The 17,134-nt window shown below is 42.1% G+C and overlaps 1 protein-coding gene across 1 annotated transcript in view; it reads left to right on the forward strand.

Annotated features, from left to right (window-relative positions):
- Positions 1-17,134, forward strand: part of SMARCA1 (SNF2 related chromatin remodeling ATPase 1) — a 76,829-nt gene that overhangs the window by 13,216 nt on the left and 46,479 nt on the right. The window contains exons 2-6 of the mRNA XM_032788226.2: positions 6,427-6,513; positions 11,414-11,580; positions 12,331-12,431; positions 12,546-12,646; positions 15,064-15,243. Coding sequence (XP_032644117.1) covers positions 6,427-6,513; positions 11,414-11,580; positions 12,331-12,431; positions 12,546-12,646; positions 15,064-15,243 — 636 coding nt within the window. The remainder of the gene's footprint in view (positions 1-6,426; positions 6,514-11,413; positions 11,581-12,330; positions 12,432-12,545; positions 12,647-15,063; positions 15,244-17,134) is intronic.

Here is a 17,134-nt window from a genome sequence, read left to right on the forward strand (position 1 = left end):
GCAGTGGCCCTGGTAAACGACTTAACATCCAGGGAGGGGAGGCCACAGGAGAACAAAAACAAAATGGAGTATGGGGACAGCTGTAAGAAACAAAATGGAATAGGGGGATAGCTGTAACATACAAGTCTATAAGGTGCCACAGGATTCTTTGCTGCTTTGACTGGTGGGAGTTTGTTTGCTGGTGTTTGGGTGCTTTCAGGTTTTTCTGTTATTCCTTCCACTCAGAGCTGCTCTCTTCTGCACATGCAGTTTAAATTGCTTCCATGATCCAAAACGAGATGCTCAAGAGAGCATGTATGACTGTCTCGCTCCTCTTCCCTTCAGTTTTCTGAAGAGATACTAAACCAGGACTCTTGAGTGATCATTAGGAATGTCAAAAGTGACATTTTCAGGTGTCATTTGGAAAACAAGATTTAGTCATAAGAATGAATCCCTTCAAAAGTCTTTTAGGATTAACCCTGAGGGACCAAATCTCTGTTCCATCGAATGGTAGCAGTTTTGATTTCACTGTGACCAGAATTTAGCTCCAAATGATGAAATTTCACCTCTGGATGTATTGGGTGAAAGAATTAGGCTATTGGAGAGAAGTGGAAAAAACATGATGTAGTAGTAAGCAAAGATGTGAAAAAATTATTTAGTTGGCTGTGTAATTGTAACATTAAGACTAAGGAGCAGTAAAGGAGTTAGACATGTGAGCAAGAATTCCCTGCAGGGTACAATTTGTGCTATAAAGTTTTCCATCTGTCAACTGGCAAAAACACCTGACACAATGTCTAGACCAAACAGGAGAAGTTGACATATGTAGTGGGCGGATTAAATATTGTATTAGCATTGTGTATATGTCAGAAGGTCACACATGTCTAACAAAACAAAGTTGGTTGCTGCTTTTTAGTACTAGTTCAGCTGGAATCAGGAATAGCTGAGAAATTCAAAGCTACATCTCATACAGATTTCACTTTAGCAGAGTGCCCCCAGGGCTGGGTTGCAGTTCAGATGCACAAGTGACATTATACAATGCACAGGTACATGTTGGTGTTTGGAAATCCTAGATAATGATAAACTGTGTCACTATATTATTTACACCTTGTGTTACTTGTAAGCAGCCAGTTGAATGCTTGTATTAATTTGATATGGTTTTCATTAGTTGCTTGAAATAGATTTTTTTTCTTGTATATGAACTCTCTACCAAAAGGCACCTAGATGGACGCTCTTTACATATGTACATACAAAAACTCAACATAGGAAAGACAAAGTAAAAAACAACAAAAGCAACGGTACTTCTTACTCCCACCCATTGTGTGGCCAGACATATGACTGATTCAGTTTAGGATGCACTGTTGCACTTTTCCATTAGCTGGAATGCTTTCCCATAGCCTAAAGTTAGCATCTTCGCCTAATTAGTGAGCAGAGATTGTCAGAGAAAATGTTTTGGATCCCTGGGGTTACTCAAGTTATAATGTTAAAATTGTGACATACTTGGATAGTCCTCCCTGTTACTGGATGCTTAAACTACACAGGCTTTGAATATATTCTCTAAGGCAATGTTTTTTAACCTATTTACCATTGTGGCTTGCGTATGTAGCTCTCTCCGTGTTATGTGGGCCACATGCACACAATATATATACTGCCTGAATGGTCCTGAGGATAGCACATGGGCTGCAGCTGTGTGCTGATTGGGCCACAAGTGGCCTGTGGGTTGAGAACCAATGCTCTAAGGCTAGTTTAAGACAAAGCTTACTAGTATGCTATATGGCAAACCCTCTTTGTAGAAGGTGCTTGCTTGTATTGGTATTCTTTTTCTGCTATAGCTTATACCAGTTCCCTGAATGAACAGCACTTGTTTGCTCATATAATTGTGTCTACGTTAGGACTTCTCCTGGTATAGAATTTTTTTTTTTTAAATAAATCAAACCTGTAATTTACATTACTGAACCAACAAAAGTTTCTGTGTAGACCTGTAAGAATACAGTCTATACTTAAAAATATAAGCTCATGTGTTTAAGTGACTGAGTAGGGTATGTGCTTGGTGGTATAAGAAGAAGTATTTTACTTGGTATTCCAAAAAACAGCAAAATATAAACTAGTAACTGTTACCCAGAGGCAAGTACAAACATGATCCTTACCTCCACTCTCCATTTGTCTCAACAAACAAGGAGCAATGTCCTTATGAGAGGTATAGCACTCTGTGCACCCTTTTAAACTTCCAGGGAGAAAAGGGTATTGGAATGTTAGCAGGTACTTGTCCCATGAGTCTGCTTGGGTTCTCTATCTTCCACATCAGCTTCTGGAAGGCATAATGTGCTGGGCACTTGTTTCCCAGATTACACTTCGTACATGTTCTCCCCGTTATTTCTTGTCTGTTACACTTGCGACTCCCAGCTCTTGTTTTGAAGCCTACTTTCACTGTTGCCCATAAGGATCCAAAGTAACACTGAAATGAGTTTGGCAAATTTCACTGTACTGGTGGAAAAGTTATGAGTAGGAGAGACAGGTACTATAGCCATCTGTCTTCAGATTTGGGAAGGTAGTGTTGCATTTGTTGTTCACATGTGGGGTTTTCTTTCACAGCCATATAGGCTACAAGCTATTTCTGTCAAAGATCTAGAATTCTTCCCTTTCCAGGAAGAGTATCCTGCTCACTGCAGGTAGATAGACAAGTCACTTGTATTTACCCATTTCATTTGTTCCTAGAAGAATTGCAGGAAGCATCTGACATTTGATGCTGTCATTTTCACTTTTGTCTGTTAGAAGGAGTCCTTGTCTTCTGTAACAAGAAGATTGTGTCCAATATTAGTGTTGACAGTAGTCTTCTCTCCAAAGTAGCGTTGAGTAATGTTGTGTTTACTCTTTGTGTTTTAATAAAAATAATTCTATTTTAATTTCCTTTTCCCTAAGTGAGCTGTCGTGATGTTCGACTGTATTATCTATGACAAGGGTTCTCAACCTTTTTCTTTCTGAGCCCCCCCCCCCCAACACGCTATAAAAACTCCACAGGCCACCTGTGCCACAATAACTAGTTTTCTGCATATAAAAGCCAGGGCTGGCGTTTGGGGGTAGCAAGCAGGGAAATTGCCCGAGGCCACATTGCTCAGGCTTCGACTTCAGCCGTGCATGGCGGGGCTCAGGGGCATGTGATGGGGCTTTGGCTTTCTACCCTGGGCCCCAGCGAATCTAACACTGACCCTGCTTGGCGGCCCCCTTGAAACCTGCTCACAGCCCCCCTAGAGGGCCCTGGGCCCGTGATTCAGAACCACTGTTCTACGAGACTGACAAAAACCTTAGGTCTTTTATGGTAGATTAACATATTACAAATGACTAGCATTAAATACTTATCTGGGCCCTGCAGCGCAGAAGTCAAGTGTTAGTGGTTTATGAAGCAGCATTTAAACTCTTCCTTAGCCACTCTCTGCACATACTTATGGCATGCTGCTCTCATGGGATTTTTTGTACATTTAGTAAAACAATAATATACCCTCTCAAGTACTGTAGCTGATATACTGAACTCAAGCATAATGAAGTAAGGCAGGGCAGTCCTACATTCATGCCCAAACCAAAAAAAGACATCGTCTAGCATAAATGTTCCGATTCTTGGATTTGTGTCCGTAAAAACAGGTGGGCATGTTTAGCTAGCTAAGCTTTTTCAAGAACTGAATAAATTACCAGGCTACCTGACAAGCAAGTGAAAATGTCTCATTGAATTCAATGTTTCATCATCTCTTAGATTTCAGTATTAAATTGATTCCATTTACAAGTTTTAGGGTTTTTTAAACTGTCAGCATAGTTTTGTCTAGTTTTAGTACCCAAACTTATCAGAATGGCTATACAAGATCTGACCAGTGGTCCATCTAGCCCAGTATCCTGTTTTCCGACAGTGGCCAATGCCAGCTTCTTCAGAGAAAATGAACAGAACAAGCAATCATTGAGTGATCCATCCGCTGTTGTCCACTCCCAGCTTCTGGCAAACAGAGGCTAGGGACGCTAAGAGCATGGGGTTGCATCCCTGGCCATCCTGGCTAATAGCAATTGATGGACTTATCTTCCATTAACTTATCTAGTTCTTTTTTGAGCCTTGTTATAGTTTTGGCCTTCACAACATCTCCTGGCAAAGAGTTCCGCAGATTGACTGTGTGTTGTGAGGAGAAATACTTCCTTTTGTTTGTTTTTTAAAGCTGCTGCCTATTAATTGGGTGACCTCTAGTTCCTGTGTTATGTGAAGGAGTAAATAACATTTCCTTATTCACTTTCTCTCACACCTGTCATAATTTTATAGACCTCTATCATGTTCCCCCCGCCAGTCATCGCTTTTCCAAGCTGAAAAGTTCCAGTCTTTTAAATCGCTCTTCATACAGAAGCTGTTCTATACACCTGATCATTTTTGTTGCCCTTCTCTGTACCTTTCCCAATTCCAATACATCATCTTTTGAGATAAGGCAACCAGATATACACTCAGTATTCAAGATGTGAATTTACCATGGATTTATATAGAAGTGTTATGATATTTTCTGTCTTAGTGCCGATCCCTTTCCTAATGGTTCCTAACATTGTTAGCTTTTTTGACTGCTGCACATTGAGATGTTTTCAGAGAATTGTCCACAATGACACTAAGATCTTTCTTGAGTGGAACATCTGATTTAGAGTTCGTTATTTTGTTTGGATAGTTGGGATTATGTTTTCCAATATGCATTACTTTGCATTTATTAACATGGAATTTCATCTGCCATTTTGTTGCCCAGTCACCCAGTTTTGAGATCCCTTTGTAGCTCTTCACAGACAGCTTTGGACTTAACTATAGTGATTAATTTTGTATCATCTGGAAATTTTGCCACCTCACTGTGTACACCTTCTTCCAGATTGTTTAAGAAAGGTTGAACAGCACTGGTCCAAGTACAGATTCTTGGGGGACATCATTGTTTACCTCTTTCCATTCTGAAAACTGACCATTTATTCCTATCCTTTGTTTCCCATGTTTTAACTGGTTAACAATCCATGAGAGGACCTTCCCTCTTATCCCATGACTGCTTACTTTGCTTAAGAGCCTTTGGTGAGGGACCTTGTCCAAGGCCTTCTGAAAGTCCAAACCACTGAATCACCGTTGTCCACATGTTTATCTGACTCCCCCCTGAAAAATTATAATAGATTGGTGAGGCATGATTTCCCTTTACAAAAGCTGTATTGTCTCTTCCCCCAACAAATCGTGTTCATCCATGTGTCTGATAATTCTGTCCTTTAGTATTGTTTCAACCAAGTTGTCCGGTACTGAAGCTAGGTTTACTGGTCTGTAATTGCTGGGAACATCTTGAGAGCCTTTTTTAAAAAAACAAAAACAAAAAAAAAACAAAAAAAACCCTTCAGATATATTATTTAATGTTTACATTGCAATAGTGCTTTGAGGCCATTCAGGTCAGGACTCTATTATGCTAAGGGCTGTACAACATATGATTAATGGGCTCACTGGGCATGGAGGACATACCGCATCAAATCTGAATATCTTAGATAACTTTTTTAAAAAGCCTTTTTTGAGCAATTATTCAAAATGATGCACACCCTTTCAGAAACACCTTTTCTAATGTTAAGACATCAAAAAGGCCGGTACTTAAACTTTTTTTTGCAGGAGCAAAAGACATAGTTTTAAAACTATTAAATTCAATTGGAAAAAAACTGCCAGATAAGAATTTTTGTATCTTTTTAAATAATAGATTGAAAGGCCATACAAGTTCCTAAACCTGCAATCTTTACTCAGGCAAAACTCTCATTGAAGTTAGTAGAAGTTTTGTGTATATAAGGATTGTCCAGTATTTTTGTGAATATCTGCAAAGTGTGTAAAGCATGAAAATGAGCAGTTGCGATCACAATGTCTTAAACTATTTGCCCTGAATTACAGACTTTTTTTTCCTTACGTGGCTGAGTGTGTCCCATGGAGGGGATCTATGAAATTTAATTTGTCTTTTTTTGATGTGTATGGTAGAGACAAGTTAAGCCTTTATCTCAGACCTTGCATTGTTCTCTTGCAGGGGAGGAGATCAGGGTCCAGCTGACAAAAATGTAAACAGTTAGGAATTTTATATTTAGTAATCAGGCTGACAATTTTGTAAGCCGTGGCCCTTCCGACTGGTAAACAAACCTCCCACTCCCAGGATGAATTGAGGGATTATTTGTGAGGTGATACATAGGAAGTGATAAGGCTAATCCTAGGTTTTTATTTAGTCATATCAGCCCTCCATTGACTATTTCTTCATGGATTTCAGGCTCTGATTAGGGTGAGGTGGTGAATTTTCTTTCTGTTTGGCGTTTGGAAATTTTTAAAAAAAAACAACAGCAAAGAATTCTGATACTGTTTTTGAAGTCTGTACACTCTTTTTAATTTGGGAACTCTCTTGCTTCAGTAGCTCACTGTATTGATATTAATGTTTAAAATTTGAATTTCAGAAAAATAATCCTCCGTTTCAACTCAAACTTCCGCCCAAGGCATCTAGACCTGAAAAAGAAATTGACCCAGAGTATGAAGAGAAGATGGTAAGTGTAGTTTCATAACAGATGGCTAACTTTTTGTTTGACTGAGCTAAGCAGAGACAATGGGAGGAAACAAGAAATTGCAGACAGGATGTCAGTGGGAGGGAAGGAAAATAGAATCAGGATAACAATATTAATTAAATACAATTCTTGCTCTCAAAGTACATCTCTATGTGCAGGGGAATTTTCAAAGCTGGGAGATAGTGAATCATGAAACTAACTTGTTTGCCGAGGGTTGAGGTATACACTTTGAAAGCCAAAGTGGGTGGAGTTTAACTTTTCACGAATCCATCCAAGATATTGCCCTTTCTGTATACTTTGGTTACCCCTACGTATGTGGACATGTATGCAGCCCTTAAGAATTTTTGAAAGAAAGGTAGGTTACATGAGATGGCAGCCAGAGTGTGTTGTGACCTAGGGAGACACGTGGGCACAGCTCACTCACATTGATGTAAACATCCAGAATCTAACAAGGGCACATGGAGGATGGACAAGACAGATGAAATGCTTGGCACACTTTTAAACTAGGGCCAGAATCTAAAATGCACATGACAAAGAGGTTTGGGAGAGAAAGAGAAAAGATATTAGCAGCATATATAATATATATTTGTTTATTTTTTGATTTTGTGGGCCTGAGTCCATGCAGGAATTTTGTAGTGCTTTCAGAATGCAAAGCAAATAACTTCATAGCTCTGCATTCTATATACACAAATTGAGAGTTTTCACTTCTTAAACAGGAGAAAAACAAGAAGCTGGTGTTCTCACACTACGTCTCTGAAAACACCAAATAATTCTAAATCTGCGCAGCCTCCACAACATAACACTGCAAACTATGATCCACCAGGTCAGATTTCGGGAACGGAGAATGCTGGACGGGAAAATAGAGATAATCAGGACATTAAGGGAGGAAACCCATAGCAGAACATATAAGGCCCACTCTTGAATGTCACTCACAGGGTCAGATTTTGGTGGATGCCTGCAACATTTTCATTAATGCTCTTTTAGAGAGTGGTGGGATCCAACGGAAATGCCAGATGACATAGGAACAGGGACAGAGATCCACTTCCAGAGAAGCCTAAGGAAATGCTTGCTTGGCTGAGTGAATACTTCATTTTAAGTGCTAAGCACAGGTCAATGGTTAGAAAGAAAATCAGTTATGGTAATACAAATAACTGATCCCCAAAAGTAGCACCTGTGTTTTGCAAGGATATGTGGCCTGGATCCAGTCTTCCCTAAATAGTACGCTTGTGCTGCTTGGAAGCAGAGAGGGAATAGGCATCAAATAGCCTGTATTTTCAGCAGTTAGGCAATAAAGCATTAGAACTGGGATATTATTGCCAGGGTTCACCCCTTAATATCGTCTAACCTGTAAAATTGGTGGCTAAAAATCAGGTGTGGTTGGCTTTGTTCCCAGTCAGCATCGTCATCTGTCAGTTTGATTTTATACCTCTTGACCCTGGACTGCTTTATTTCCCTCTCCTCTGTCGGAGGTGTTAGCTGAGTTCCTTGGAGGTTCATTTTGCCCCTCAGACAAGGGTACTCCACTGGAGGTGGTAGTATGGTGCAACTTATTTCCCTCTGCCTGTCTGACCAGCTCTTCTAGTCAGTGTTAGGCTGAACGTGCATAGCCATGGCCCTATCTCTTTTCCTGCCCCCCCCCCCCCCCAACGCATTGGGGCACCATGTTACAGCTCCCCCAAAGACAACAGGGAGGAAGCAGTGTCAGATCCCTGAACCCAAGCAGGCATTCCGATTGGCTTTTGTGTAGGCTGCATGAGCTGGGGAGGAATATCCTTGTGCCCTCCTCCCCTGCGTAGGAGGCAGGCAGAATGTAGCCCCGAGTAATATATTGTCTCATCTCTACTTAGGCAACGTCTTTAGGCGTGTTAGAAGTTTATGCCTCTATTTACTCACAGGACAGGCATGGGCAGCAATAATACAAGTTTATCTACATCATCCCCATAGAGAGTCCCAATCCTGTTCTGGAGAGACCACCTCTAGAGGTTGAGATGGTAATACACTGCTACACCAGTATATTGCGGGTTCACATACAAGGCGGTAAAGCTCTGACACGCTGCTCTAAGCAGCATGTTAAGGGTGCTGGGCTAGGCCAGGGCCGAGGGATTCCATAAGGGGCAGAGGATCTCAGGGGTGGTCAGGGCTCCCCCCAAGGGTCTGGGGCCAGGAGCTGTGGGAGGGCACTTTTGGGGTCCCTACAGTCCCAGAGTGGCCCAGAGATTAGCGGGGGGGGGGGGGGGCCAGGAGAAGCCTCCACTTCCCTTGCCCCAGCTGTAACGCTCGGGGGAGGGGGTTTGGTGGAAGGGATCCCCTCGCCCCCCACCAGCAGCAGCGGAAGCAGAGCAGCCTATCCCCAGTCTGCTCCACTGTGTCAGCCCCCCAGCCATAGCGCTCTGCTTCCCGCCACAGGTGAGTACGGGGGCCGTCCTTTCCCCAACTTCCCCGCACTCACCTGCGGTGGGAAGCAGAGTGCCATGGCTGGGAGGTGGCAGAGTTGAGTGGGCTGGGGCCGTGTCGCTCCGCTTCCTGCGGCAGGTGAGTACGGGGGTCATCCTTTCCCTCTCCCACTCACCAGTGGTGGGAAGAGGAGCAGCCCAGTCCCAGCTGGCTCCACTCTGCCACCTCCCAGCCGTGGCGTTATGCTTCCCACTGTAGGGGCCAAAGCAAGTTTGATATAATGCGGTCTCACCTATAACGCGGTGAGATATTTTATTCCCAAGGACCACGGTATATCGGGGTAGAGATGTATACTCTCTCTTCAGTTTTTAGCTTGATTCAGTTGCTAAGTATGCAGTTTCTGAGCCCAGTTGGGCTATTTCTAACAGGCAGTTTCAGATTATTTTTGCAGTTGTGGGCTGCAGTATTTTGGGCTATTTTGCTGCCCTGCTGCTGCTGGTCACGCCCTCTGTCAGTGACTCACTTGTACTGTGAGTGCTGTCAGTGTTTCACTTGCAGCATGCACAGAAGTTGCTGCTGCTGTTGCCCCTTAGTCCCTCAGCCCGACTGCCCTGCTCTTCTCCGCTGTCATCTGCTCTGCAGTTGTTGTGTTGTGCTGCCCTGTTCTCTGAAACTGTCAACAAAGAGACCAAGAGTTGTTATAGTTATAAAAGGCAGCTGATTGCTTTTGTTACCAGCTCATTTTTCCAAAGCCACCAAGGGTATGTGCACACAGCCCGCAGTAGCAAGCCTCCCAGCCTGGATCCATTGGGTTAGTGGAGCTCTTCCTATTTGGTCTCAAAACAGCTGAGATGGGGCTGAATCACTTTGACTGCATGTTGAAGTTGTGGCTTGGGCTGGAGCTCAGGCCCTGAAGCCTAGGCAGGGTTTTGGTCTTGAAGCCTGAGCATCACCCCAAGCCACGACTTCAAAGCACTAACTGCATGGCTATTTTTAAGAACGCTTTTGAGCCCTACAGACGCAAGTTTATTGACCCATGCTGGGAGGCTTGTTGCCCCAGGCTGTGCAGGCATATCCCAAATGTCCATGCTAATATCACTGCAGACTTGGGCTGGATTTGAACCAGCCAATACTCTGTATCCCATTTTTCATCCTCTGAGTTGTCCAGCCTCCCACTAATGTGATGTTTCAATGAATTGGGGAGAGGAGAATGGAAGCATACATTTGGGGTCAGTACATTTATATGCCTTTTGTGTGTCATGTACTGTTTATAGAACACATCTCTTTAGAAAGAAATCATAAAGTGAGTAAGAGAAACTGTAGGAACAAACATCTAAAAACCTTAATTTGATTTTTTTTTATTTGTTGGGAACGAATACTTGTGGTTAGTTATAAACTGGTGTTATTGCTATTTGCACATTTTTCATGCAGTGCAGAAAAATATTGTACGTGTTTTTATATATAACCTCTTTTTTAATAAAGAAACCATGTGTATATGAAAACTACTAAAATTGTATAGGCCAGCAATAATAAAGACCTTCAAACAAAAACAATTCAGTAGCTATAAATTCAAGGGGGAATAATAACTGACTATAATGGTATCTGTACTGAGCTTTTTAGAAAGACTTGTTCTTATGTGATTGTTAAACTGTTCTTGCCATCAAGATTTGAAGAGTTTGTGTGAAACTTATATTGCCCTCATGTGGCAAAAAGGATGTATCAGCATCTTTTCAGCTTAATTTTTGAATCTTGCTATCTTGCCATGAATAGACTACTTTTGTTTGCATCTAACAGCTACCCAGCTCTTCTTTAGAGGAATCTTCTATGTATTGCTTAAGAAAGTTATGATACTAATTTATGTTTTTACTTTAGTGTTGGAAACAAACACATATTGAGAGGTTAAAGGATTTCACAAAGAAATTGTTTTAAGTTATATAATATTGCATAAGTTTTTGTAAACACTGTTCAAGAACTGGCAGGAAAATAATGTGGTGTTAGTTGCTGTCTTCTTTAAAAACTGTTTTATAACTGTTGTTTATAGTCTATTAAATACAGTGTAGCAGGTATGACTCATGGACTTAAGAAACATTTAGAGCCTGACCCTGCTCCAGTTGAAGTCCAACAGAAAACTTCATTCACTTCAGTGGGAGCAGGACTGTGTATTAGTTGCTTTAGTTTTTGAAACAGCAACATATTACTAGTCAGTGCAAACACTTCTCAGGTGGAATCTTGGCCACAATAACTTAAATGGGGAGTTTTACCATTGACTTTAGTGGGGCCAGGATTTCATCTCTCACTGTGAATAAAAAAAAGATAATTTTTGTCAATCTCATGTATGTAACATTTGTATGGCGTTTTCCTGCAAAGTTCACCCGCTCAGATTGCTCTGCAGGATCAGTACTATAGTATGTAAGTTGCTTGTTTTAACATAAAATTATTGTTGGTGGGGAAAAGATGCACATTTTTTCGTTTTTGTTTTGTAACTTAGAAAACAGATCGGGCAAAAAGATTTGAATTTCTCCTGAAGCAGACGGAACTTTTTGCACATTTTATTCAGCCTGCAGCACAGAAATCTCCAACATCACCACTGAAAGTCAAATTGGGACGACCACGGATAAAGAAAGATGAAAAACAGAGTTTACTTTCAGCTGGGGAGTATGTTTTCGTATCTCTATTCTTATGTCAAAGTTCAAAGCTTTTATTTTTTCAGCCTAATTATGTATTTTTATTATGTCTTTAAATTGCAGTTGAAAAATTGTGGCTTAAGTATGCCAGAACTCCTTGAAAAAGTAATGTTGTAGTACTAAACAGGAGAAAGTGTGTGTGTGTGTGTGTGTGTGAGAGAGAGAGAGAGAAACTTCCCCCCTAATTTGGGTGGTGTTTTTTTTTTTTTTTTTTTATATGAGGCACTTAAATACTATTTTTGGAAATTATTTATTTTTTTTTAAATTGGAATCATTTTTAGTAATCATTCAAGCAAATATTCTTAGAATTGAACATTCAACTGAAAATTTTCTCTTATCCTTCTGAATGGTATATACTGATCAAGTGGCAGATTGTGTGTCCATTGTCCGTGTGTACCTTATGCCCCTCTGCCTCACTCTCCACACAGCCACCTGCAGAATTTTTGCTTCCTGCTTGCACAGTATAACCGTAGTAGAGGAGGAAAGGGCTGGATTTTAGCCTAAGTAATTCAGAGCTGGAATGAATATCTGGGAATAATTACTTAACGGTAAACTGGTTCTGTGGAAGAGCAGGTGATAGAATATAGATTAGCTGTATCAATGGTGATTTCTATTCTAATTTACTGTTTTCTCAAAAATATAGTCAGGGTATATTCCATTAGCTCTGTTGATGAAAAGATTTAGAATCCAAACTCATGTGCAAACTTACTTCCTTCTTCAGTTATCGTCACAGACGCACCGAGCAAGAGGAAGATGAAGAGCTGCTGTCTGAGAGTCGAAAAACATCTAATGTGTGTGTTCGATTCGAGGAGTCGCCTTCATGTGAGTAGCCATGTTGGAAGTTTTCTATTTATTTTGATTGGTTTAAGTAAGATCTCATAAGTAGATCACAATAAAATTAAAAATGTTCTAGTTAGAGGAATCTTACATTTGCAGATGTGAAAGGAGGAACGCTAAGAGATTACCAGGTTAGAGGGTTGAACTGGATGATCTCCTTGTATGAGAATGGTGTTAATGGAATTCTGGCAGATGAAATGGTAAGCAGCAAGCTTTTGGAATTTATGTAGAGTAAGCGTTCTATTTTGATCTTTTTTGTGTACATGTGTGACCTTCATTAGTCCAAGGACTGACTTCATGGATTTAAATTGCATGCTCTGTGCGCTATTTTACTCTAACAGGAAGAAATACATGGAACGATAAACTTACTGAAGCAGGATATCGCTTCGTAGCCTTTTGACTAGTTATTGCATACATAGTTATAAGCTGGTGCCTATATTTGAGCAGAACACATGGATAGTTGACACTGGTTCTTATTCTATATACCAGTGGTTCTCAAACTGGGACCACAGCTTGTGTAGGGAAAACCTCTGGTGGGCCGGGCCGGTTTGTTTACCTGCCAGGTCCACAGATTTGGCCAATTGCAGCTCCCATTGGCCGTGGTTTGCCGCTCCAGGCCGATGGGGGAAGTGGCACGGGACAAGAGATTTGCTGGCCACTGCTTTCCGCAGCTCCCATTGGGCCTAGAGCGGCAAACGGCAGCCAGTGGGAGCTGCGATCAGCCGAACCCGTGGACCTGGCACGTAAACAGCCTGGCCCGCCAGGGGCTTTCCCTACAAAAGCGGTGGCCCCAGTTTGAGAACCACTGCTATATACAGTTAATATGTCTTAAAAAAATAAAAATGGGAATTATTCTCTCATGATGCTTTCCAGAAAGAAAATGGCAGACAGGATTTCTTAGCTAACTTAGGATGCTGCTGTTGCTGCTAAATAAATGAATATTTTTTTTCTTTGCATCTGGCATTTCTGATGCTCTGTTTCAATACTGAAAAATTGTTATGCTTGATATATTTTATTTTGTGGAATAGAATTAACTTTTTTATACTATAACTTTAAAAAAACAAGTCCTCATTGAAGTTGTTGTCAATTTCTATGAAAACATTTAATACCACAAAAGTCTATGTATAATATAGGGCAGGAGTGGGCAAACCTTTTTTGGCCTGAGGGCTGCATTGGGTTTCAGAAATTGTATGGAGAGGCAGGTAGGGGAGGGGTCGTGGCCTGGCCCCCACCTCCTATCTGCCTCCCTCTCCCGGGAATCCTGCCCTATCCAACCCCCCCCACCCCCCAGACCCCTGCCCTATCCATACATTGCCCTGCTCCCTGTCCCCTGACCACCCCCGGACCCCTGCCACCCCATCCAACCCCTCCTCTTATTCTTGACGCCCCCTCCTCGGGACTCCTGCCCCATCCAACCACCTCTTCTCCCTGTCCCCTGACGGCCCCCTGGACCCCTGCCTCCATTCAACCCCCTATTTCCCCAACGACTGCCTGACCCCCGTCCACACCCCCGCTCCCTCACTACCGCCACCCTAAACTTCCCTGCCCTCTATCCAACCCCCACTGCTCCTGCCCCCTTACCACGGTGCCTGGAGGACCAGTGGCTGGATCTGGGACACGCTGCCGCTGCTCCCACTGCGTAGCACAGAGCACTGTGTCAGGCCCCAGCTCTGCAGCTGCACTGCCCCAGGAGCTCACAGCCCCCGTTGCCCAGAGCATTGCACTGGAGCCAATGAGCTGCGGCTGAGGGGGAGGGGAAGACAGCAGGGGAGGGGCCAGAGGCTAGCCTCCTGGGCCAGGAGCTCAGGGGCCAGGCAGAAGTTTGCTCACCTCGATATAGGGCCAAATCCAACTCATTTTAATCGCACGAATGTCCCTATTAGCTGCGTTTCTCCTGTGATTAGGGCAAACAGGATCTGGGCCGTAATATGCCTGTTTTTGGTTGTTGCTTCATTTTGAATATTGATTACAGAGGCAAACATTTTTCCTGGATAGGTCCTCTTGGAGTTTGCCATCTGTCCCAGTGATCTGCTTTCCCATTAACATGTGCATAAGTTACTAAAGTTAGTGTTACACATGTGCATAGAAGAAAGAATAGATTTCTCTGGTGCTGATCTGACTCCCATTAAAGTCTTAAATGACAATTGGATTGGGCTGTAGGAGTGGATATGTTATGTTCTAGCTTCAGCAAATGAAGTCACTTTTTACTCTTTCCACCCTTTCTGTGTAAATAAAAATGTTAAATAGATGCAGTTTCATTAATGGAGAAATAACAGTTTTGTGTTATTCAAACAAGAGATGCATAATATTATAGGGACTTCAATTTTTTATTAAACTTTGCTCTGAGCCATCCTGTAATTTAACATTGAAGTCCCTATAATTCATTTATATACAGTGGAACGCTCATAATATTTTTTTTTGCACAAAATGGCTGTATTCAGAATTGTAATTTGAATATTATAATACATGGGTTTTTAATTCATCTCCATTGTAGACTTGCATGTTATGCATTCACTATAAGAGGTTTCAGCAGCAGCATTAAATAGCTGGAAAATAGTTTCAATATCCTTAATGTTATGATGGCACTTCATTTCAATTTTTTTCTTTACTAATGTAGGGTCTTGGTAAAACTTTGCAAACAATAGCATTGCTAGGCTATTTGAAGCATTACCGAAATATTCCTGGACCACACATGGTCCTGGTTCCAAAATCAACTTTACACAATTGGATGAACGAATTTAAACGTTGGGTTCCATCTTTACGTGCGGTTTGTCTTATTGGAGACAAGGATGCCAGAGTAAGTAAACAACTGAAAGGTATTATTCTTTGCATGTCAGAAACTGGTGTTCCAGGAAATATAATTGTTTGAAGTATTCTCCTTGGCTGGAGGAAAAAATATTGTAGCTTTTAACTTTCTTACTATGGGGAGGTGTTTAGACACTATGCCACTAGGTACTATAGGAAATGCTAAAGTAGAATAACAGACAGGGATTTAACTGTAAAGAAATTGATAAATATTGTACCCCACCTGCTAAACTCCTTCCTCTGTTGGGGTACGTCCACGCTACCCGCTGGATCGGTGGGTAGCAATCGACCTATCGGGGATCGATTTATTGCGTCTTGTCTAGATGTGATAAATTGATCCCTGCCGCGCTCCTACTTGACTCCGGAACTCCACCAGGGCGAGAGGTGGAAGTGAAGTTGATGGGGGAGCCGCGGCTGTCAATCCCACGCCGTGAGGACAGGAGATAAGTCAAAATAAGATACGTTGACTTCAGCTACGCTATTCTCGTAGCTGAAGTTGCGTATCTTACATTGACACCCCCCCCCGCCCGCCCACCCCAGGGTAGACCAGCCCTTTAGTTCAACTTTCTCTGGTGACTACCGCACTTTTGTATTCCCTTTGTCCCTTCTACTGATTATATTCTTTACTTCTCAGCCTTGTAGTCACCTTCCCTTTGTCTCCTTTCTCTAGTGATTGCTCTCCCCACCTTTTCTGAGCTTCCATTATTCCTGGATTCTAATTGTAATGGGATGATATTAAAAGGAAAACTTCGGCTAATGAAGATGGAAAGATGTCTTATTTCAGTTTGACTGGTACTCAACACATGGTGATGGGCGCAATAGAAATACTTGATTATAGAATCTCTGAAGGGAGCTAGTGGAAGAGCCATTATTTGTGTAATTTAAAACCTATACTGGACAGAGTGAATTGGGTGAATTATAACAGCAGCAGCTCTGCTATAGTTGAGGTTGAGAGCTTGCTTGCTGTTTAAAAGACAAATAAGTGCTCTAAAAGCCACATGCTGACTTAGATGGTCTTGAAATTCACTGTGCTTCATGCGGTGTAGCTTAGTTAATGCTCCAAATTTGGGGACATTTGAGCAAGGGGTTCCCAAGATAGAATCACTCTAAAAACTACCATTTTATCAAATTATCTGATTCTTCTAATGTGCGCACAGACAAATACCCGGGGCTCAAGCATTGGCTCTTGTCTTCCCGACATGAATCTCAGCTACTTGGGATTTATTTTAGCTACTGCATGGCAGCCACTCCACTCTGCCTCTGGGCATGGGGAGTAATTATGCTGAAGAAATTATTCAAGATAAGTTTAAAACTACAGGTCAGCATGTTAATAGCTCAAGCCAAGGGGAATGAAATGCCCGTGTTCAGCTAGACTCAGGCTCTGTTAACACCTAAAGGGTTTCCAGGCAGTCTGTCCCCACAGCGACTACAGGTATGTCTGCACTTCAATGTAACCTGTACTGGAGCCCAGGATCAAGCCTAATTCCCCTTGTGTCTACACTGCAATTGTACTAACCCAGGGCTTGGACCCAGGATCTAAGGAACCTGAAGGGCTAGAAGTCTGAGCTCGAGTTAAGCAGGGACCCAGGGTCTAAGCCCCTGTTGCTTTGCAAATAGGCACAGCCCTGCTTGGTTCAGGTCCTGAGAGTCATCTGGAAGTATCTCACAATTCCATGTGACCACTTTTAGTCCTCTCTATCCCAGCAATTTCAGTCCACTCTGTTGAAAATAGAAGTGCCCCCCCTCCCCCCTTGAAAACTGCAGCTGCTCAGGTCAGCCCATTTTCCTTTGAGCTCTGATCTGCGAGCACACTCTGAGAGTCTCCTGGGTTTGTAAGGGAGAGCGAACTGTGAAATTATTAAAAAAAAAAAAAAAAAAAAAAG

The sequence above is a fragment of the Chelonoidis abingdonii genome, chromosome 8 (assembly GCF_003597395.2).
Source record: "Chelonoidis abingdonii isolate Lonesome George chromosome 8, CheloAbing_2.0, whole genome shotgun sequence".
Taxonomy (NCBI): domain Eukaryota; kingdom Metazoa; phylum Chordata; order Testudines; family Testudinidae; genus Chelonoidis; species Chelonoidis abingdonii.